Below are 20,718 nucleotides of genomic sequence, written 5' to 3'. Positions count from 1 at the left end.
AAGACAAGCCAGTATACCGATTTTACTGCAACAATCTAATTTCCAAAATTTTTGTTTTTAATCCACAAGCCCTATCTTAAGGGTCATTTTAGTTTGCTGGTATCTTTTCCCAAGGCCATATTGACTGGCATGGGTGGGATATCAGACCTACAACCCTTGAATTGCTGGTCTGATTTTCTACCATATTGGCTGCCACAGCCCCTGTTCCAAGGATGAAGTGTCAAAACAATATCAACAACAAAGTCAAGTCATATTCTTTTATTTTCTCAAGATACAAATCCACTTTCATCTGAATTTTATTTTTTCAACCACTGGGACTTGACGGTTTTTAAATCTAATTTTCAGTGTTTCTGGATACAAAGGCATGTGAACTTGATACAGACACGCAATAAATCACATTTTTCTTTCTTTCTGACGAAAAATTTCAGGTTTTCCAGGATAATGAACTAAAAATCAAATCACGAATTTGCTAACAAGATTAACAGGTTTGTCCATAAAAACTACTCTATTTTCAATACAAAAAGGGGTGGTGGTGGTGGGATGAGATGGAACAAGTGCTAGATTGTACTCTTAATGCTTTGTCCTTCCTCTCTTACATTTTCAAGTAGCAGCACCTCACCAGATTCTGAGAAGTCAATATGGATGAAATGCAGTTGACAAAAAAAAAAGGGGAAAAACCCACCAACAGAAAGGACTAAAAATATAATGAAATTATTTTTTTAAGGCAGGGGTGAAGGGGTACATAAATTTTGGCAAAAAAACATTCTTCATGTGATGAGTTTTAATCAAATGAACAATGATCAGTTGTCATAATATTTAATTTGCATTACTATTTATCATTATCACCCTCACCAAACTTGCACATGATCATTTTAAAGGCAAACGGAACAGATGCAACATTCACAAGATGAAGCAGACAGTATAATAAAAAAACAAGGAAAAAATATTTCATTACAATTATACTGTGATGGAATCCCGACATCTATTTTTTTCTCCACAGAAGCATTTATTAACATGAATTATATACACAGCATTTCAAAACATATAAATGATATTTGCATAACCATCTTAGAAACATAATTAGGTCAATCAGTTTTATCAGTATCTGTTGTGAAGCTCAACTCATGCAAGCATACTTAACATTCATAACATAAATTTAACAGAAACTTTTGCATATAGCATTATCCCACACACCCTTGTATAATTATCAGTTATATATAGAACAACACTATAGCACCAACCCATAGGTTCAGTTTAGAATCGAGGACTGATATATAGTTCCAATTATCTCTAGCAAAAGCAGCCGAGATATGCGAGTTAACTAAATGTCTACATATTTTTACATTTCATGGAAGTAAAAGTTAATAGGTAATGAATCTATTTGATAAAGTGGCAGAACGTTTGCCCACACAACGTAGATAATCATTTGGCTATTCATCGATGGCATTCCATGCATATATTTAACCAACAATGTTCACTTAAGATTTTAGCACAAAGATCTGTGAAGATTCGAATCTGCAGAACCTGTGAAAAGATTATTATCTATTAGGTTTATGCATAGTCCCATTAATGTCAAAAGAATTTACAGTTTAATTTCATCCTGCAAAGCTAGTGCTGATGATGAATTCAGTTGTTCTTGAAGGGTTTAACGCCATTTTTCAGCGTAAGATGGCTATACATGGCGGCCAGTGTAACTGGTGGAGGAAGAACCCTGGAAAACTCCGGGAAGAACCACCGACCCATGAGAAGCTACTTGCAGGCTTTCTCACATACCCACATTAGCCGAGCCTGCGACTCGAACCCACACAGACAGGTGAGATGGCAGTGATCCGGAACGGTGAGCGCTTTAGACCACTCGCGGCCCCCGAGTTCACAGTAAAATAAAAGCTGAATCATTGCACTAAAGATTCTGAAGCAACCCATAATTATCCAATGAGTAAATGCCAATTGAAATTTGCCAAACATGACTGAAAATTTGTATGAAATCAGTGCCTTGCAGTCAAATGCAATATCGCATGTGCTTTCATTAAGTAATACGATACAACTGTTGTCACCTCAGGAAAAATCTTGCGTTGGTGCTAATGTCACGTTTCTGTGGAAATGAAACGTCGGGGTATTCTTGCATCACAAATGAGTATCAACCTACCAAATATATTTTCTACATAAATGCCAGACATTCATTAAATCCGATACAATTTATACTTGAAGAAACAACTAAACATCACAGATTTTTTTCCATGGTAATGCAATTATGAACAAAAAATTTCAAATATACAGTTCACATAAACTACAGTATTGGCTATTAAAAGTAAAAATATATACCTCAACATAGAAAGCATATTCATTCCACATTGAAATAGCAATTTTGCCTACAGTATTGTTTTTATTTATATTTAGATATGCTGGTATGTTTTCCCAAGGCCGTATTGACTGGCATGGGTGGGATATGGGTTTGCCATTGAATTTCTTGTGCAACAGATCCGACCAATCTTTTCTTGATGATAAATGCAAAATCTGTTTATGTATCCATTATAATTTTAAGCTTTATCAAATCATTTCTTTCTTCCAAAGATTTATGAATGTTACTGTCAGCTTTAAAAACCAGACTCTGTAAATCTCACTCTTTATAACAGAATAGCATATTTTTATAAATATTTTGCAGCAGAAATTGGAAAGAATATATGCCAATTTACGTTATTCAAAGATGACTGTACATTGAAATTACAGCAAAATTTATGCAAACGTGCACAAATTCTTATAATCAGCAAATCCAACAGTATACTTTATATTTGTTACACATTAATATTTGCATCAACAGTTTCTACCTTAACAATTCTGTAGCAATTTATGCAAATAATGATAAGCTGACAATCTTTGACAAATATATCGTCTTTCATGACAAATTGGATAGATTAACATTTACCATTAATAACCTTTAACCTCATCCTAAACATAACAATATGGAGGGGGAAAAAAAAGTCTCATTAGGTTAAGACATCACATGTGTTTATCCCATAACATAGCATATATTTTGTTGCAGTGTTAAAATATGCTGCAGATCTTCAAGTATAGAAAATATAGCATTAAAAGAGCTTCCTTGCTTTGTGGGATAATTCCATTTAACAACATCTACAAGGATGGTATAGTCCTGCAAAAATCTATTTTTATATATTTCCCCAAAAATGTCTGCAGAAGATTACAATATAAAATCACAGTATTGCAATCCTTCCAGATTATGAGATTTAAATTTCCAAGAAAATTCTTGAATTACAAAGACATAATACACAGGGATGTGTTCCCTTTAAAGGAAGCCAATACAAATGTACAAGGGTATGGATGAACACTAAATAAAAAAGAGAAAAAAAGCATTATGTAGTTGCAGTGAAAACAATCTTATGTGTACAATGTACAAAAATTTTAATAAATTAAGGAGAACATGCATACACAAGCAAGCCCATGTACATGGTAAATATATCAGTGTTTAGTTCAATAAACATATTTAAATGCAATTCCAACTGACAAATAAATCCATCATAAATAACTGCAGTTGCAGTCAACAATTTTACAATGGACAAGTACATGTCTTACAAATAATTGTTGTGTCCCCCACAAGTGGACAAGAACATGTCACAAGTAACTGCTGTAGCAGTTGGTGAGTTTAATAAAATCTTGAAGACTCTTGGACAACTGACTGAAGCAATAGAATTGTTTTTCTTCTACATGAAACAGTTCCACTTGTTCAAGAATAAAAATGTTCATCCTTTTAACATGAATAAAATCTAAGGCTTATCCAGAGTTCTCACTTTTTCAGGAACGTGATCTACTGTATGAATTTCCATGAGGATCCAAAGCTTGACTGTTTCAACCTGAAGTCCCGTTTTGCGCATAGCTTTAATGTGTCCATTTCATGGATGAATGGGTACCAAATGAACAGAGTTGCCAATCTGATTGGATGCTTATCAGGAATCCAAGTGTTCATTTTGCAGAAGCAGCCATTCCAGAAGAAAAAGTATATTCAGTAAAAGTAACAAACCTATGCATCTGCCTACATATATTTATACAAAGAAACAACACAAGTCCAATAGCAGTAAATGGTCAGTCCATTTCCTCCCGTTCCAGAACTTGGAATTCTTTGAACATGTGGCCAGAACCAAGACCATCAGCATTAGTCCTCACGAACCATCTGAATCCTTCTCATCTGTCTCATTATGCACTTACTTGCAGACTGTCTGGATTCTTGATAGGTATTGTTTTCACATTTGGAAACTACATTGTATGTACCAGCGTATCATATTCACGCCAACAAACTCTAGTCCATACCCATATGTCCACACAGAAAACTACTGAATATGTATCTCATCAACATTTTGATTTTACCCAAAATTTCATAAATATATTTCCAAATGCAAAATTGGCACTAAACCTTTGCAACAATTCCACAAAATCCTTAACGGTTGGCATGTACTGTATACTGCCAGGATTGGTGGAAATCATTGGTACAAACATAATACACTACACTTGCAATCAGTTTAATAGTTCAAGTCTGTTGCACATATCCATGAATAAAAAATAATGATCAGCAAGCAAATGGATACTCAAATCCAGTTTGCAAAAAACAAAAACAATTTCAGAAATGTAACAAAAAATATACAGTATATATATATATATATATCCTTTTTGGTTGATTTCTAGTAACTTTTAATAAATTATGTAGACAACAAAGCAAGGGTTTTACTGCCTTCAATAAAAACTTGTAGCATTAAGACATTGCTTTGCATCTACTGTTATGGCCTAAATGAAACTTAACCTCAGCTTTCTCCATCATCCTCTGCCTCTTTGAGCCATGTAAAGAACTGAACAACTTGTTTCATAGCAACACCTTTGCCCTCTTGTTCCCGAGGGTCCTCACTTTTCTCCCATTGAATAAAGGCATCCTCTGAAATAATGTCTTCATCGTACAGTATATCAAACAGCTCCCGCAATACACCTGGAAATGATAATAGTGCTTTATTAATTATTTGCCTTAGTAAATGTATAGATACTTATTCTAGCACACCTGCCTGTGCAACACTGTCCAATTTGTGCAACATAAGCATGTTCATAAAACCACAATAATATATGGGAAACAAATGTCCGTAAAGGCCGACAAAATAAATGAGTGTTTCAAGTTGGCCAACCGTCTGTTTTTTTTTTACTGCTGACTCACCAATGCTACCATGGGATTTTTAAAAAATTAAAAAAACAAAGAATTCCCTAAATGACTTGTGCATCTAATTCAGCTGGCTTAGCCCAGTGCTTGAAATGCTTAGTTCCTTGTATATACTAATAATTGAAATGTTTTCAACCCAAAAAAATCCCAAAAATCGAGCAAATAATTGAGCCGGTTTAGCCCAGTACTTTAAGTGCCTATTATTTATATATATATATATATATATATATATATATATATATATATATATATATATATATATATATATATAGAGAGAGAGAGAGAGAGAGAGAGAGAGAGAGAGAGAAATAGAGATACCCATTAAAATTTTAAAACTAGTGCACAAGTTAACATTTTTGTCCAGTGGCCTAAAAAAACCCGATTTTCAGTATTTTTAAGGTCTTGTTACTATACTATACCAATAAAAAAAGCCACAGGTAGTAACATAAATACTGTTGAATATGATATTAACACACTACAGTCTTTGCCTCAATGATGCAGTACATTGTCCAGAATGGTATAAGTCACATAAACGATAACATTACAATCTACCTTGCTCATCTGCTTATCTTTTTAATATAATTCAACTATATTGGGTATTTTATACAACGATCATCTGTTAAATGATAATGGTGTTCATTTCAAATGGAAATGGTTAGTACACGATCATCTAAAGTGTGCCATTACAGGGTTCATACAGAATTCTGAATGATAAATGCAAAAACTTTTCCTAAAGACCAAACATAGATTTCTAAGACCTATTTTCACTAACATTTTTAATACAAGTTATGTTATATGAGAAAACAGTGAATGCAAAATACTACAATATTGTTTAATTATGAAATTCAAACTATAATTAATCAAAAGAAAGAAACCAGGAAAACTCTGCTACATCCGAATCTTAACCTTGGACAATTTTATTTGTAATTATGGAAAGAAATTAAAAATGTTTGGGTTTATTTCAATTTTCAAAGACTTTTCAAAGACCTCAGGGTAATCTGCTCGATTTTCCCAAACTTTCAAGACCTTGAAAATGCTGTATCATTTTTCCCCAACTGTCAGAGACTGCAAGAACCCTACATGAGCTTGACTGAAGTGGCATGTTTGGGTCCATTTTTATTTACCTTGTGGGTGTTCCAGCTTGTGTACAAGTGCCTGCAGTGCAAAAAGAGCTTGTAGTTCAAAATTTGCCTGGTGATCCAGGTATTTCTGCAGTAGGTTATTTCTTCTTTGTATCTGACTTTTGTCCACCTTCATCAAATTGTTACTGCTTACTGCAATACAAAGAAATTAGAATTGCATCCCTTTATACACTGATGGTATGAGAAGAAACAGTAAATTAATAGTTTCATCATAATGTTAATCTTGAGCTAAACAAATGAATCAATTTTGAACACCAACAGAACTGAAATCAAAGTCAAATAAATGAACATGCAAGCAACTATGGGCTCCTCAATGCATAAGCCTCCTACATGTCAAAACAGGCAAACAAATGGAGGCACTTGTTTTGCCCTGGGATGGTCACATGATATTGTGTCCAAAACCCACCCAGCCAAGTGATATATGCATAACTATTGCTATTTTATGTGGCAAAAAAGGGTAATTTGGTTGTATGTAATCTAATAATTACCTGCCAAAACTAAAGACATATGAAAAAGATACTTTGACTGCTAAGATGATTCTGCAGCTGGGCAAAATCCATTAGAACCAAAATACAAATACAAAATATACTGAAAAATTATTTATATTCAGCACTCACTTTAACCAGCCTACATATTTAAACAGAGTGATCATGAACTGGAATTCTGTATTATCATGATCAGGTGTTTCGTGTGCTGGATGTATTTCATTAATCTCATTCTTGTTTGTAAAGCCTGACTGATTTGTGCTTTTTTCTAATCTGACATTTTTTAAAGTGTGAAAACATCCATCTGCTCCATTTTCCATTATATAACATCTACAACTCACACCATACAATTTTCATTTAACATCTGGCACCATTTGCTTTTAAAGTAATGGACTTGCTCATCAATATAAAGAATCTGAGGTCAAGTTCATATTTGAAGAAACCTGTCATTTATTTGGGGAAATATGTCATATGCAGTTGCTATAAATAGCAAATAAGGAAAGTACTATTAAGGTATTCTTACGCAGCAGTCATTTTTAAAAACATTTTTAAATTTAAGTGGAATTAAAAGAATATTTTATTGCTTTTTCTAACCAAAAAAGCGCAATCAATACAGTCTTAGCATAAAACGTAATTTGGTGACAAAAAAGTTCTCATCATGCAAAAAGCGTAATTGTTGGCATTTATGCAACAGGTCCATCCCTGTATGATAGTCTATTCTTCTATTCTAAAGCTGTAATATATTTTTGTGTACTGCTATTGCTTTCTTCATGAGAATTATTTGAAAAGTTCGTATGTGTGACCGGATCAAAAACAATTTGTACAACTCATTAGACAATAATGATTTGTTTTACCTTCAGAAACTGCAGTTCCAAACCCAATGGACCTCAACGGCTTCTTGTTAATCATATTTTAGTTGATATTAGATTTCCAAGGTTGTTGTTGTTGTAGGGTTTAATGACATTTTTCAGCACAAGATAGGCTATCCATGGCGGCCAGTATAATTGGTGGGTGAAGAACCCTGCAAAACCCTCGGAAAGAACCACAGACTTACGAGAAGCTACTGGCAGGCTTTCTCACGTACCCACGTTAGCCGAGCATGAGACTCGAACTCGCGCAGAAGGGCGAGATGGCAGTGATACGTAACAGTGAGCGCTTTAGAGCACTCAGGGCCACCGATTTCCAAGGTAAGATTATTGTACTTCTCGCAAATGTGTGCATCACATTTACTCTCTTTGCACAGCCATTGTGAATCAAAAGGATTTTTTTTAAAAATTTGGCATCTGTAAAACTCGGGAATTTGGATTCTTCAAAAACAAAAACTCTCTATCATTCCAAGGAAATTGAGATTAATGACAGGTTGGAATTTGCTGTAGGAGTCTTTTTTTAACCATAACATCATTGGTACTCTCTACATATATACAATATGTAAAGACAAATATGGTCAAATCAAGAACTGAATTCCCTCTAAACAAATTACAAATTCTATTTGCAACAAAAATAATAAAGTGTTCAGCCAAATAATTTTGATGGTCAGATACAACATCCTGACACTGATCTGGTAATTACTAGTTGATAAACCATAAAAAGTCAATAAAGTTGCTTTCATTTTGTTGTTGCTATTGGGATGGACCTTGTTTCTGACGAGTGCATAACTGGAGATATGGCATAGCATTTCCAAATTTCAACTGCTGTTCAAAGCAGCTGATGCTTTACTTTACTTTTAAGTGTCCAACAACAATTATATGCAATAATGTCCACTCATAGTTTCGATTTAATTTAATTTTGATAAATGTGTTTATTTAATTTCCATTTAATGACTTATCAGTTACAAGTGTCAATTCATGGTACCTCTCACCCTCTCTCTCTCTCTCTCTCTCTCTCTCTCCAGGGCAAAGTAAAGGCCAAGTCGAGATCCTCACCTGTTACAGCACTCTTACAAACAGCCGTCATCAGGGCACGGATGAAATATTCTTGTTTAACTGTGAGTTCATCTACCTCTCCCTCTATCCAATCAAACACCTCTTCATTGGAACAGCCTTTGTTTGTAATCAAGTCATTCAGGCTCTCCTCAATTTTCGGAATGGCTATGCTAGCTGTTGGACTTGTGGGAGCACTATTTCCACCTTTGGTAAACTCCAGTTTCTGAAGACAAAATGATAATTTGTACATGTATTCCATATTGCCATGTGTGAATACATGCCAACCCCAAAGTAGTTATCAGCATAACCAGTTCTTTTATAGTGGCAAAACAGCATTATTTGGGCAACAAAAATGTAACACATGTATATTGTTATGTATATGTACTTTAATTGTTAATTTTTAAAACAATTGTTCCATTTCATGCTGTTGTAATGTAACTTTGTTTATTGAACTGGATATTGTCCAGAACTGAGTTTAGTTCTGTTTGACTTCTTTCAATTTCATTGATAAACGCCTAATAATAGAAACACTATCTAGTTTCTGACCTTGATTCAGAACCAGTAAATGTTTTGGTAAATAACATTTTTAAAAAATTCTTTCTCAGAGTAAGAATTATTAAGTCACAGTCATGTAACAGACTTCTATTTCTTCTGGAAAGATGAACTCTTGACCCCCATCCATGGATCTGTTTTGCATTTTAGTTAGTCTTATAACTATGTTATGACAAAGGACATAGTCGGGCTCCAAACGTGTAATGACCAGTTCAAATTTTATGTTCTTGAATTACAAGTGATTCTTTTCTCTGGAAATACACAAGTGCTCCTACAAAATTCTTGGATAAAAATATTTATTGGAAGTTGTACTGATTTAAAAACTGGAATAATATTTTCTGTGATTCAACAAGAAACTGTCGACATAACAGCACTTTGTCTTCCATTGTTATTTGGTTACCAGAACTCGTTTGTTATTTTTAGTTTCTTGGATTACTTTTTGATTTGATTCGTAAAACTGCAAGTTCTGTTTCCTCATTTTTCACCTGATATTCTAGAGAAATTAATTATTTGTTAAATTTAACAAAGCTTGTTGTCTTCACTCTTCTGTTACTTTTTATAAGAGCTGAGACTTGTAACAATATATTACATGCCAGAATTCCAACACAAAAAAATATACATTTTTGCTATTATAACTAACCTGGTTCTGCAGCTGTCAAATTGTTTGAGACAAACGGCAAGATTTATATGAATTATGATCAGAATACAAACAAGAAACATATCTGCTCTAACATTTTCCTTCATATAACAACTCACACAATATAGCATTTCACACAACTGGTGCCATTTTTCATGGTTGTGTCTGCTACCTAAATGACTTAATATAATGAATACGAAGAAATTTCTTATCTGAATAAACCAGTCAGTTTTCTTGAAAAATGGGTCGTATAAAGTTGCTATAAATAGTCTGGTGACATTCTAAAGCAGCATTAAGAACATTCTCAAATTTATACGCATGAATTTTAAGAGATGATAATAAAACTTTATTGCTCTACTTTTACTTTTTTATAATGATTATGCCAAAAGCATAATAGTTGGCATGTATGCTAATGATAGCCAAAATTGTAAAAGGCAATCCAAATTTCAAAAGTTGTTTTGTTATGGTGCTTAATGCTATTTGGCAGCACAAGACAGGTCATACATGGCCTGTTGGAGGAAGAACATGGAAAAAAACACAAGAACCACCAACCCACACGAAGCTACTGGGCAAGCTTTCTTATGTACCCACAATGAATGAGCCCGCGACATGAACCCACACACACAGGTGAGATGGCACTGATCCCTAATGGACAGCACTTCAGACAACTTGGCCACTTGGATCCACAAAATTTCAAAAGTAAACTTCTCAATATTAAAGCAAGAAATATTGCTGAAATGTCTACAGAAATTTCCAAATAAATAAAAAATGCAGAGCCTCTCATGTGCAACACATTTTTGACCAAGTGAAATCCGCATTTATTTATCTTGATATGTATGATTATTTCTGAAGCTTTCCAACAATTTAAAAAAGACTGGTGCAATGATTTTCACATTATAGACCCGACTATTATTTCACGGCCCTCTAAACATGGCATGGTTGATGCATTATGGTTTAATGGCATCATTGCAAAATACTGGCCAAATGGTGCCAATTAAAAGTTTCAAAACTAGAAACGAAGAAATCAGATATAAATATATTTTGGAAGATCAACTGTTCACCACTAAAAGATAAAAAGGTTTAATATTTACAATCATATAAATATCTTTAGGTTTCTTTATCATTCAAGTGTAAGCAAACCACCACACCTGGCTAAGGAACTTCCAAACCTACCATGTATGGTATGTGGTCTGCAACTAAAACCATTATGCAAAACCAGTTTTATTGCACACAGCGACCTTGGCCTTCAATTCCAAATCAAATGGCTTCCTTCTTATTGAAATTATGTCATTCACACCCTCTAGTCGAGAACAGACACTTCCAGGCAGCAAACAATTTTCATTTGATCCAGTTACCAAACTTAACACCAAAGTTGGTAGTCTTCTACTGTACCTTAAACAATCCATCCACAAACTTTACTTTCGGTCTCTTATGCAGAACTATAATAACTTTAATGATCAACAGAATTCTTTCATAAAGCACTAGTTATCCACAATTTATGGTCAACACTACATGGTAAATATTTACTGTATAGTATGATACAGATGGGGGTGGACAAACATACTAAAGTACTTCACCTTTATTGCACGGTATATAAGAAGCATCTGTATAAAATGAAAGGTTAAACCTACCTTTTCAGCAAGGAACTTATCAATTTGGTTCTTTGGAACAAAATCTGACCAATGCAGTCCGGATTCAGCCCACAACCTTCCGACTTTCTTATGACCCTGAAACAAAACAAAAAAGCTTTGGTTAAATATATTAAAACTGGATATATTACACGCATCTCAGGCACTGAAATCAGATTCGGTCCATTTTATTGTTGGGCGGGGGATCGAGGTACAACATTCTACATCTTTACTATTTTGCTATTATTTTCAGACACTGAGAATACGCCAAAACTTTCAATAATGTCATATCTGGATGGAGCCTGGGGTGGTTTTGTGGTCTAATGTGTTCGTGACATCTCACCTGTTAATGTCTGTGGGTATGTGAAAAAGCTTGCCAGTTGCTTCCAGAACTACCAACCATAACAAGGCCTTCTCAGCAAGGCAGTAAAATTTTTCCTTAACTTGGAACAGTTTTCAGTAAGAGGTAACAAAATAGTGTCCTTCCCAATATTTTCCCTCAAGAACCATCATATTCATTCCATTTTTTTAAAAAATTTATTACCTCTTTCATCCTAACATGTTGCTTTTTGGAAGCCATTAAATGAAATGAACAGCTTGATCATGCAGTTGCTTTGATGCTCACAAGATATGTAGTTTAAAGTGTCTAAGATACTCCGGTCAAGTTAGGCTGCTTCCCTAACCATGTCAACTGAACCTAACAGGAAACCTGGCTAAGAATCAAACACTGTCATGTCAGTATGTTGATACTGCAAACAATCACTTTTCCTTTATTTGTGCTTTTATTCCTAAGATCTGTATTTTACTTCAAGCAAAACTGAACCACGTATAGCCTATTTGTGCCGAAAAAAGGCCTCTTAACCCACACAACAAAGTAAGCACATATCAAAATGAAGTGTACATGAAACATAAGTACATGCATTCATTCCTCAATCAGCAAAAGAAACCCAAATCAATATATACATAAATACCTATCAATGAAACATTTTTAATACTGAAATAAACATCGTCAATTAAGCATTATTATTATTACTTAACTACTTCTAACCGTAATGACAGCATGAATACTTTTCTAATAAACACTTCTTTCAAAGGAACAATAGAATTATCAAATATCTGACAATGTCATTAGGACTGTTCCAGTAAAATTAACATGGGACCCTGGGAAGGCACTATGAAGTGTAGAACTGTCAACCATACATGCATTTTAGAATTTCACATTGTTTTCATATGAACTATCTCGGCAATCTGGGTACCCTAGCATATATTTTGAATTTAAAAAGTGCCTTCGCTAGGTTCATTGTAAATGAAATAGCCCTCAGAAAACGTTGGTCTGTGGTACACATCCTGCGTAACTGACCTCTCTATGACTGGCATCGTGGAGAATTTCCGCAACAAGAATGCCTGACTTGCCATTGGCTTTGAGGGGTTCACAGACCTGTTTCAGGAAACCAAGAGGCACACTGCCATCCTGTACCATGGGGCCAATAAGCTGACCCAAGTATTCCCAAATCTTTGGAATATCAATCTCCATGTCTTCAGCAAACATCAGGATCTCATTTAACCTGCAAGGATAGGGACAATTCAGATTTCAAGGCATTATATACAGCAAGACCTTGTGAAATATTTAGTACATTTAAACAGTATCCAAAAGGAAATGCAGAGAATGAGACATGCAGGTCTGTGACATCTCATTTATCTCCTCGTACTGCAGCAAAATTTACAAGTTTCAATAGCATCCAAACTGTGCCAGTGTAAGATAAAATCTTCACAAGTAATTAAAAGATTTAAAGTATTTACAAATTTAAATTTACAAGTTCCCATGTGAATTTACTGAATGAATAGAGTAACCTTCCTTCATCTACTACAGATATTCTAAACAATCAATGTCAAGACCAGCAAGCAAGTCTAGTGAATACAACAATAAAGGAGTGCATTTAAAGATTTAAAGATAAAGATATCATGTGTAAATACTAATTTTAAAAAATATACATGTACATCAAATAATACATGGGATGTGCTTATCAGTGGATAAATGTGGTAAGGTAAATACTGAACACCACATGTGGTCATCTGCTTATCATTGGCTAAAAGCAATAATGTAAATCTTGTACTTGTGCAGAGTGTAATAATCATTAGATAAATACCATAATGTAAGTGGGTCAACTATCCCTGCAAGTCATCTCTACATAATAAACCAGATTTGAGACCTACTCACCCTTTGACGTAAGTATCCACCAAGAGAATATTATTTTTGACTAGATCATGCAGAAGAAGCCCGGTCTGCCTCCGAGCAACCTCTGACCTTTCCAGGACCTGATTCAGGGCATTGTACACAAACAAGTGAAGACTACCTGAAGAGCTCAGCTCCTGGACGCACGATATGGCTTCCTGCAAAACCAATAGTAAGATATTAAAATAGAACTGAGAACCTTACATTTATTATGAACTCACTTCTCTTTTTGAAAGTAAAGTAACCAATATGTATGGATTACTCTTAAAGAGTTCAACTGTTCATTTTTTATGACTGAATTGTTTTAAAGTTTGTGTTGTTGCCTCTGGACAGACCTGTGGTGATGTCACATTAGGCAGCAACAAACGTGTTAGGTCCCAGGTTGCACAAAGTGCCCAGCAAGTATATTACACCATCTAATAGGAGGAAATATAATGTACTCAATCATACAATTCATTTTCATAAGAAACATCAAAAGGGAATAAAATAATCAATTTGCCATTGCTGCCAAGAAAAAACCATGCTGCAGCATAAAGCTGTAGTTGGCCAAAATTTTAGCACTATGCCAAAGGTTTACTTATGCTTTCACGGATATGATATCAAAACATTCACAATACATAATTTCTGTGGTTACTGCTCAGCATATTATCCACTTTATCATACCCACCCACCCCCTCCATAGATAACTAACGATTTGCTTGGTATGATCAACAGTTAGGTCCAAACTTTGTCAGACTAGGTGTCTTGTAACAAGGTCAAACACTTTAAAGAATTGGATAAAGCCAAAAACTGGATAGAACCTTTGCAGACTCCATCCTTGTAAAACAAGTCTACCCATATAACCAGTATTTTGAACTATCATCTGGCTGCAATCCTCTGTACAACTATAAACAACCTAATTTAATATTTCTGACCAATCTTGGCCTTGAATTTTTTTAACCACCTTTCCAAATATGATGTAAATAGCTTTTACAATTTTTTTTTCTACTCCTATTTGAGAAACATCACACAAAAGAATCATTACCCCAACATCTTGTATATGCAGATATTCATCCATAATAGCACGTGTCTTGCTTAATATCTGGTCCTCTGTGAGCTCTTGGACAGGAGTGGATGGCTTTTCCACAGTCTTGGCACGTTCAGGTTCTCGCCCTCCACTCCTCTCTTCTGATGGTCTTTGGGCAACAATAGTCCTGAAAAGGATAACTATTTGCATTAAAATGAAACTTTTTGTTTTGCAATATTTTCAGGACAAAATGTCAACTTGGGTTAACACTCCTAGAGAGAAACACTGGACACTTTTAAAATAGTTAAATTGATGAACCCAAACTATAACAAGCGCTGAACAATTCTTGTCAATGAAAAGCAGTTCTTAAATATTCAACGAAAAGTTAAACATCCATTTTGAGAAGTTACTGCCCACATTTTCATCTACCATCCTGTTGTTGAGAATTAACCATACATATTTATTATAGTATTGCCTTCCCCAAAAGATAAATGGCCTAATGAAGCACTGTGTGGTGGGCTAATTTGCTCAACCCGAGCAATTGTCTCAGGTTAAACAGTTATTTGTAACAGTATGTCAGCAACAAGATCTTTTAAGATTAAAAGTCGCCAATATTCTGAGGATTTGTGAGGTAGTGCCAATCATGTTACATCACAAGTACTGCAACAATTTTCTTCAATAAAATATCATGATAGTATCTCAAACACAATAAACGGAAAGTGTACAAAAGAGTTAATGTTTTCAAAAACACCATTCACATAATTACATGAACCCGCTGTTTGATATGCTAAATTCCTGGAATGAATAAAAACGTCTTCCATTCCTTTTGATCTTTCTTTTAAAAGCCTACTGAACACTATCAATCACACAATAATTCAAAAACATGTCTATTATACTATTCAAGTGAATGTCACAATAGGGGAGTTATTGAGGGTCTATAAGAACTCTGTGATCCACTCAAAAAATTCAAATATTCCTGCAAACTATACATGCTTATACAGTATAAATCGTATCAGCCACATCGGCATGGTACCTGCAAGGTCAAGTCTGGTTTTACATTAATGACCCTCTAAGAATCTGTGTAAATCCAGACCGTTAAAGGATGTTAAAAATATTTTTGTCACAATCCCTTAATTTGGACATGTTGCAGTCAATTGCTGGCACTTGCATTTGAATCAGGAGGTGCAGCAGTAGAATCTATAGAAAGGAGTTACACATTGAAATGCAAATACTTAGTTGGAACAAAGGAACCAATATTTACCAAAACAAACCAAAACATACATAGGGCATTATTTAAACAATTCTAACAAGGATTAATAATGGCTACCTCATCAAAAGACTAAAATTCTTCAAAATTTAATCGTGTTTCTTTGGCAGATAATTATGTGGATACAGTAGTACAGGATGTTGGAAGTGGCCATGTATTTTACTTTATTGAACCAGACACTTTCAGTGGTTCTTTTAATTTGAAGAAAAATGTCCGTTTTTGTCAATTCATAAAACTTGACCCCAAGAAAATTCATGAATTCAGTCCTGTATAAATATGAAAACTGCATTAAGTAGTGTTCCATTGGAAAAACTTACTTGGCAGCTGTAAGGGCTTTCTCTCTTTCCAATTCCTGAGAGGGACGGTTGGCTGGGGGCCCTGGTCGTCCAAATCCTCCTCGTCCACCCCCTCTGCGACCGCCATCATCCTCAGACTTGTCCGCTTTGCTCAAAGCAGAAAACCTACAGAGACAAACCCATATCAAAATGTATGATATTCAACAGAAGTAGACATGAATTATCCCTTCAATGTTGTGGTAGTCTCCACTACGATTATGTTTGAGAACTCCCAAACTGGGATGGACAAGGTGAAGTGCTGTCTGATTAAAAGACTAATCTAACTAAACATCAACTAAGGGTTTTCTCTCAACTTCAATACCAAAAAACATTCAAATAATAAACCATACAAGTGATATTTTAAAGATGGCTATGGCCTGCATTTTGATCCCACAAAGATATAAAATGCAATAGCTTTAACCAACTTGACCAAGAACTGAAACCTTTAACTGTCGACACCAGGAAGTTATTGTTCTGTCCCACTTCCCACTAGTTTCTACTGTCTTGCTTCTCACTAATACATTACTGGCCAAGACCACTTAAAATCATGTTTATTTTCAAATATTTAACATTGCTGTCCTGTAATTATTGACCATGTTTTAAAAGACAGTTCAGGGAGATAAGGTAAAGGCAACAGAATGTGCATAACTGATACACATGATACAACATTCGATTCCGATATCAGAACTCAATCACACTGCACAAGGTATACTGACAGGCAGTAATCAATCCCTGCATCACAGAGGCAAATTTTTTCATAAGGAGAAAAAGGTCTTCTAGTGAAATAGTTTGGCAAGTAGATGGTTTTTTGTAAGGTGGGTAAATTTACAGTGCAACTGAGATTTATGTATAGGGTGTCTATGATACCCTAAATGGATACTTCATCATTTGCTATTTTGGTTGCTTCCATGTGTTGATTTGGTCATAATGTGTTATTTTTCTTAAACAAATGTTATATCTTCATCTAAATATACACATAAACAAACTGGTATAGTAATCATTCAAATGGTCATAACAATCAGAATTTTCACAATGTGATCATTATTCAAGCCATCGTTTGGTTTTGCAAATTACTAACCAAACAACTGAAAAATGAACGTTTTCCCTCCCAACTGAAATGGGACAATACCAATAAAAAGGATCATCTAAAACATATCAAAATACAAATGTCACCTCAATCAATTTTATTTAAAAGTAAAAAATATCAAGTATCAATGAAATTGTAAAATCTTTTTTGCTTTATTTCTTATGGAGAGTAAATCAAGGTATCGTACCTATTGCCCGGTGCATTAGGTCGCTCGCCCTCCTGTGATCTGGCCCCACCCCCTGTGCTACCCTTGAACCAGCCCAACCGTGCAGCTCCACCACCTGGGCCAAGCTGAATGTTTTCACTGTCACCCAGCTGAAACAATGTTGAAAAAAAGTTAAAATGGAGCAACTTTCTGCTTTCTATTTAGACATCTTTGAATTCAATAATCATTCTTCTTCGGTAAATACAGAAAATGGGCTTTATTTTCAGAGACATATGACAGTTTGATCATAAATGCAACTGACCAAGAGTACAAGATTTGAAAAACCTCTGCCATGCTCTGGTTCTTACTAATGAAAGGAATTTTCCATGCTAAATTATGCTCAATGGGCAAATTCTGACATTCCTGCATCATCAGAAGAACCGTTACTCCTCCATATTGAAAATTCACCATCAACCAAAGCAAAATGTGATCACAAAGGAGTGTAAAATTCATATGGCAACTTTCTAAACAGGTTTCTATTAGAATACCAAAACTGAAACGGACTTTTGATTAAGAAACATGTTAGATAATAAATCCATTCTGACTGACCTGGTCCAGTGATTTATGTAGATCAATTAGTAGCAACTATACTGCAGCAAAGTGCCTTAGCCAATGGCACATGGTAGCAGACTTGGACTGATTCAATGTTGAGATTCAAACCCACACCCTTTCAATTGCAAGGAGACAATACTCTAACCACTAAGCCACCATAACTCTTAAAATCTACACCGACACAATCCTATTGAAATTTCATGCCATCTGAATCTCTCATGGTTTTGCCCATTCCACTTGTGCAAGTTACAATTACATCTGAATCTGCTGCATTTTTTTAAAACAGCAACCTATTAAGATGGACAATAGCTTTATGCAATCTGCACAGGCTTTTTTCCAGTTGGAAAATATTGGAATGGATATTTATTAACATACGAGTCATTACAAGACAAGGTAAATAATGTATATAACTGCACGAGTCTTACCTTTGACAGTTTGAGTTTGGTGGGATCAATGGTTCGATCTGTCCTCAGTGGGGCTCGAGATACCGTGTTCCAACCATCTGTTCCACCACCCATGGGGCCACTGGGCTGTCCAGGTCTGCCACGACCTTCAGGTTAAAAAAACCCCAAAAAGATGTTTAGCATTCCAGAAAAAAAGTGTAAAACATTTACCCAAACACTGAACTCTAAATGGGCTCTAGAAGTTCAATACATTTTCTTTAGTACACTAGTTATTATGAATATACTGCAAGTGAATACTACTAAAAACATTGGTTGCTTGCCACTTTTCCTCTTTACCAACTTTCCCTTCAGAAAGGGTTGAATTACTGTCAAAAGATGACAAATCTTGGTTACTGAAATTGGCCCATTTTAACTTGTGTCTTATGTGGCATGACTTGACACTGGATACCACTAAGCCATATTAAATATCGTGGGTCTGTGGTTCTTTCCTGGGGTTTTCCCGGGTTCTTCCTCCACCATTAATACTGGCCGCCATTCAGTTCTTATCGTGTGCTGAAAAATGGCATTAAACCCCACAACAACAACAACCATATTAAATACCAACTTGCTGAGCAATGTTTACAATTCTGATGTTACTCACTTCCCTTCTGGGGTTTGGCTTGTGGCAAGGTTTGCACAAATATGGCCCGATCTTGTGCTTCTTGTGCCACTTCTCGATGAATCTGATCAATCGTTTTGGGGTTGTTGTCGTCCCTTCTTGGCACCCATTTGCCCTGTAATTATTAGGATACAATTTTTAAAACATGAAATTGTGTATACCAATAATGCCATCAAGAATATATTCTATGCATGACACACTGTCAAGTCATGATACAATAGGTTACAAGTTTTAGGAAGAACATTAATCAGAAAGAGAAATGTAAATACAACTATTACAAAGTTTTAGTAAGATAACTGAATCTCTAACAGTAATGTTAATTATAACTTGAAAATAAGTGGACAGCTCTACAGGTACCAATCAAAGTTGAACTATGCCATTGTAAAACTGGATATCAAGTTCAAGAAGAAATCTAAAATATTTTGGGATATATAGCCAGATAAAGTGGGGATCGATTTAAACAATGTAATAAAAATGCAGACAAATCAGAAAAAGTCTTTTTCCACGGAAACTATCAAGCTTCACTAGAGAAAGTATACAAGTTTTATGACATGACTGCAAAGGTTTCTGAAACTATATCAAGAAAAACTGAATAATCAAATGAATGATTTTTACTCCAGTAAACCCCTTCAAATTTGGTTATCAAGAGGAATAATTCTGGCAAACGAGGATGGCTCATGTATATTTATTCACAATTTTAACATGTCTGGCAGTATATTGTTTCACATTAGAAGAGATGGAAGTCATAAAACAGCAGAAAATTCTATAGATGGACACAAGATTCCGTTACCATTATTATGCAAAGCTGTGCAGTATCAAAACATTTTCTTTTATCAATAAATTACAAATGTACATTTTCAAATTTGCTGAAATGATATTTCATTTAAATCTTAAGCCTTGTAATTCAAAATGTCTTGTACTATATGGAGAATTTTTACATGCTACAATTTTTATGCTACATCTTTTCTATATAACTTCATTTCTGAGCACACATTTACCTGTCTGAGTTCTATCACATCTTGCAGCATGAAGCGGACTCTAGATGACAACTTTTTCTCATTGACTATCTTCTGCATCTGTGCAAAGTATTGATCCATTCTGGGCTGTAACAAAAATTATCAATACATTAATCACAGCGAACAGCCAAGGTGTAGATCTGCTTATAAATGAGGTCCAACTGAGATCACCAGCATTTAGGGTTATTGATACATTATGCCCTTGCAGATCAAGATCTATGCAGTTTGTAGTTGTACCAGACTTGTAAGCGATTATAAACAATATTTGATATATTAACCTGGACATGTAAATACTGGGATATAAAAACATTTTGAAATTTACATGCTTTAGAAATTATTTTTCAAGGGAAATTGCATTAATGCCTGTAAAATGCATCAGA

At 34.8% G+C, this 20,718-nt stretch overlaps 1 protein-coding gene across 6 annotated transcripts in view; it reads right to left on the bottom strand.

Moving 5' to 3' along the window:
• Positions 1–243: 243 nt before the first annotated feature.
• The window catches only part of LOC149774510 (eukaryotic translation initiation factor 4 gamma 3-like), an 86,402-nt gene continuing 65,927 nt past the window's right edge, over positions 244–20,718 (bottom strand). For all 6 annotated transcript variants that reach the window (XM_089945260.1, XM_089945261.1, XM_089945258.1 and 3 more), the window contains 12 exons: positions 20,321–20,425; positions 19,305–19,437; positions 18,686–18,810; positions 17,691–17,818; positions 16,399–16,542; positions 14,833–15,001; positions 13,794–13,966; positions 12,936–13,140; positions 11,579–11,674; positions 8,759–8,981; positions 6,334–6,483; positions 244–4,987 (listed from right to left, as the gene is read on the bottom strand). In XM_089945260.1, coding sequence (XP_089801386.1) covers positions 4,809–4,987; positions 6,334–6,483; positions 8,759–8,981; positions 11,579–11,674; positions 12,936–13,140; positions 13,794–13,966; positions 14,833–15,001; positions 16,399–16,542; positions 17,691–17,818; positions 18,686–18,810; positions 19,305–19,437; positions 20,321–20,425 — 1,830 coding nt within the window. In that variant the 3' untranslated portion in view covers positions 244–4,808. The remainder of the gene's footprint in view (positions 4,988–6,333; positions 6,484–8,758; positions 8,982–11,578; positions 11,675–12,935; positions 13,141–13,793; positions 13,967–14,832; positions 15,002–16,398; positions 16,543–17,690; positions 17,819–18,685; positions 18,811–19,304; positions 19,438–20,320; positions 20,426–20,718) is intronic.

This window comes from Sinohyriopsis cumingii, unplaced genomic scaffold (genome assembly GCF_028554795.1).
Source record: "Sinohyriopsis cumingii isolate HCF-2022 unplaced genomic scaffold, ASM2855479v2 utg000229l, whole genome shotgun sequence".
NCBI lineage: Eukaryota > Metazoa > Mollusca > Bivalvia > Unionida > Unionidae > Sinohyriopsis > Sinohyriopsis cumingii.
The sequence above is the reverse complement of the archived record's forward strand: the minus strand, read 5'-3'. Positions and strand labels throughout refer to the sequence as shown.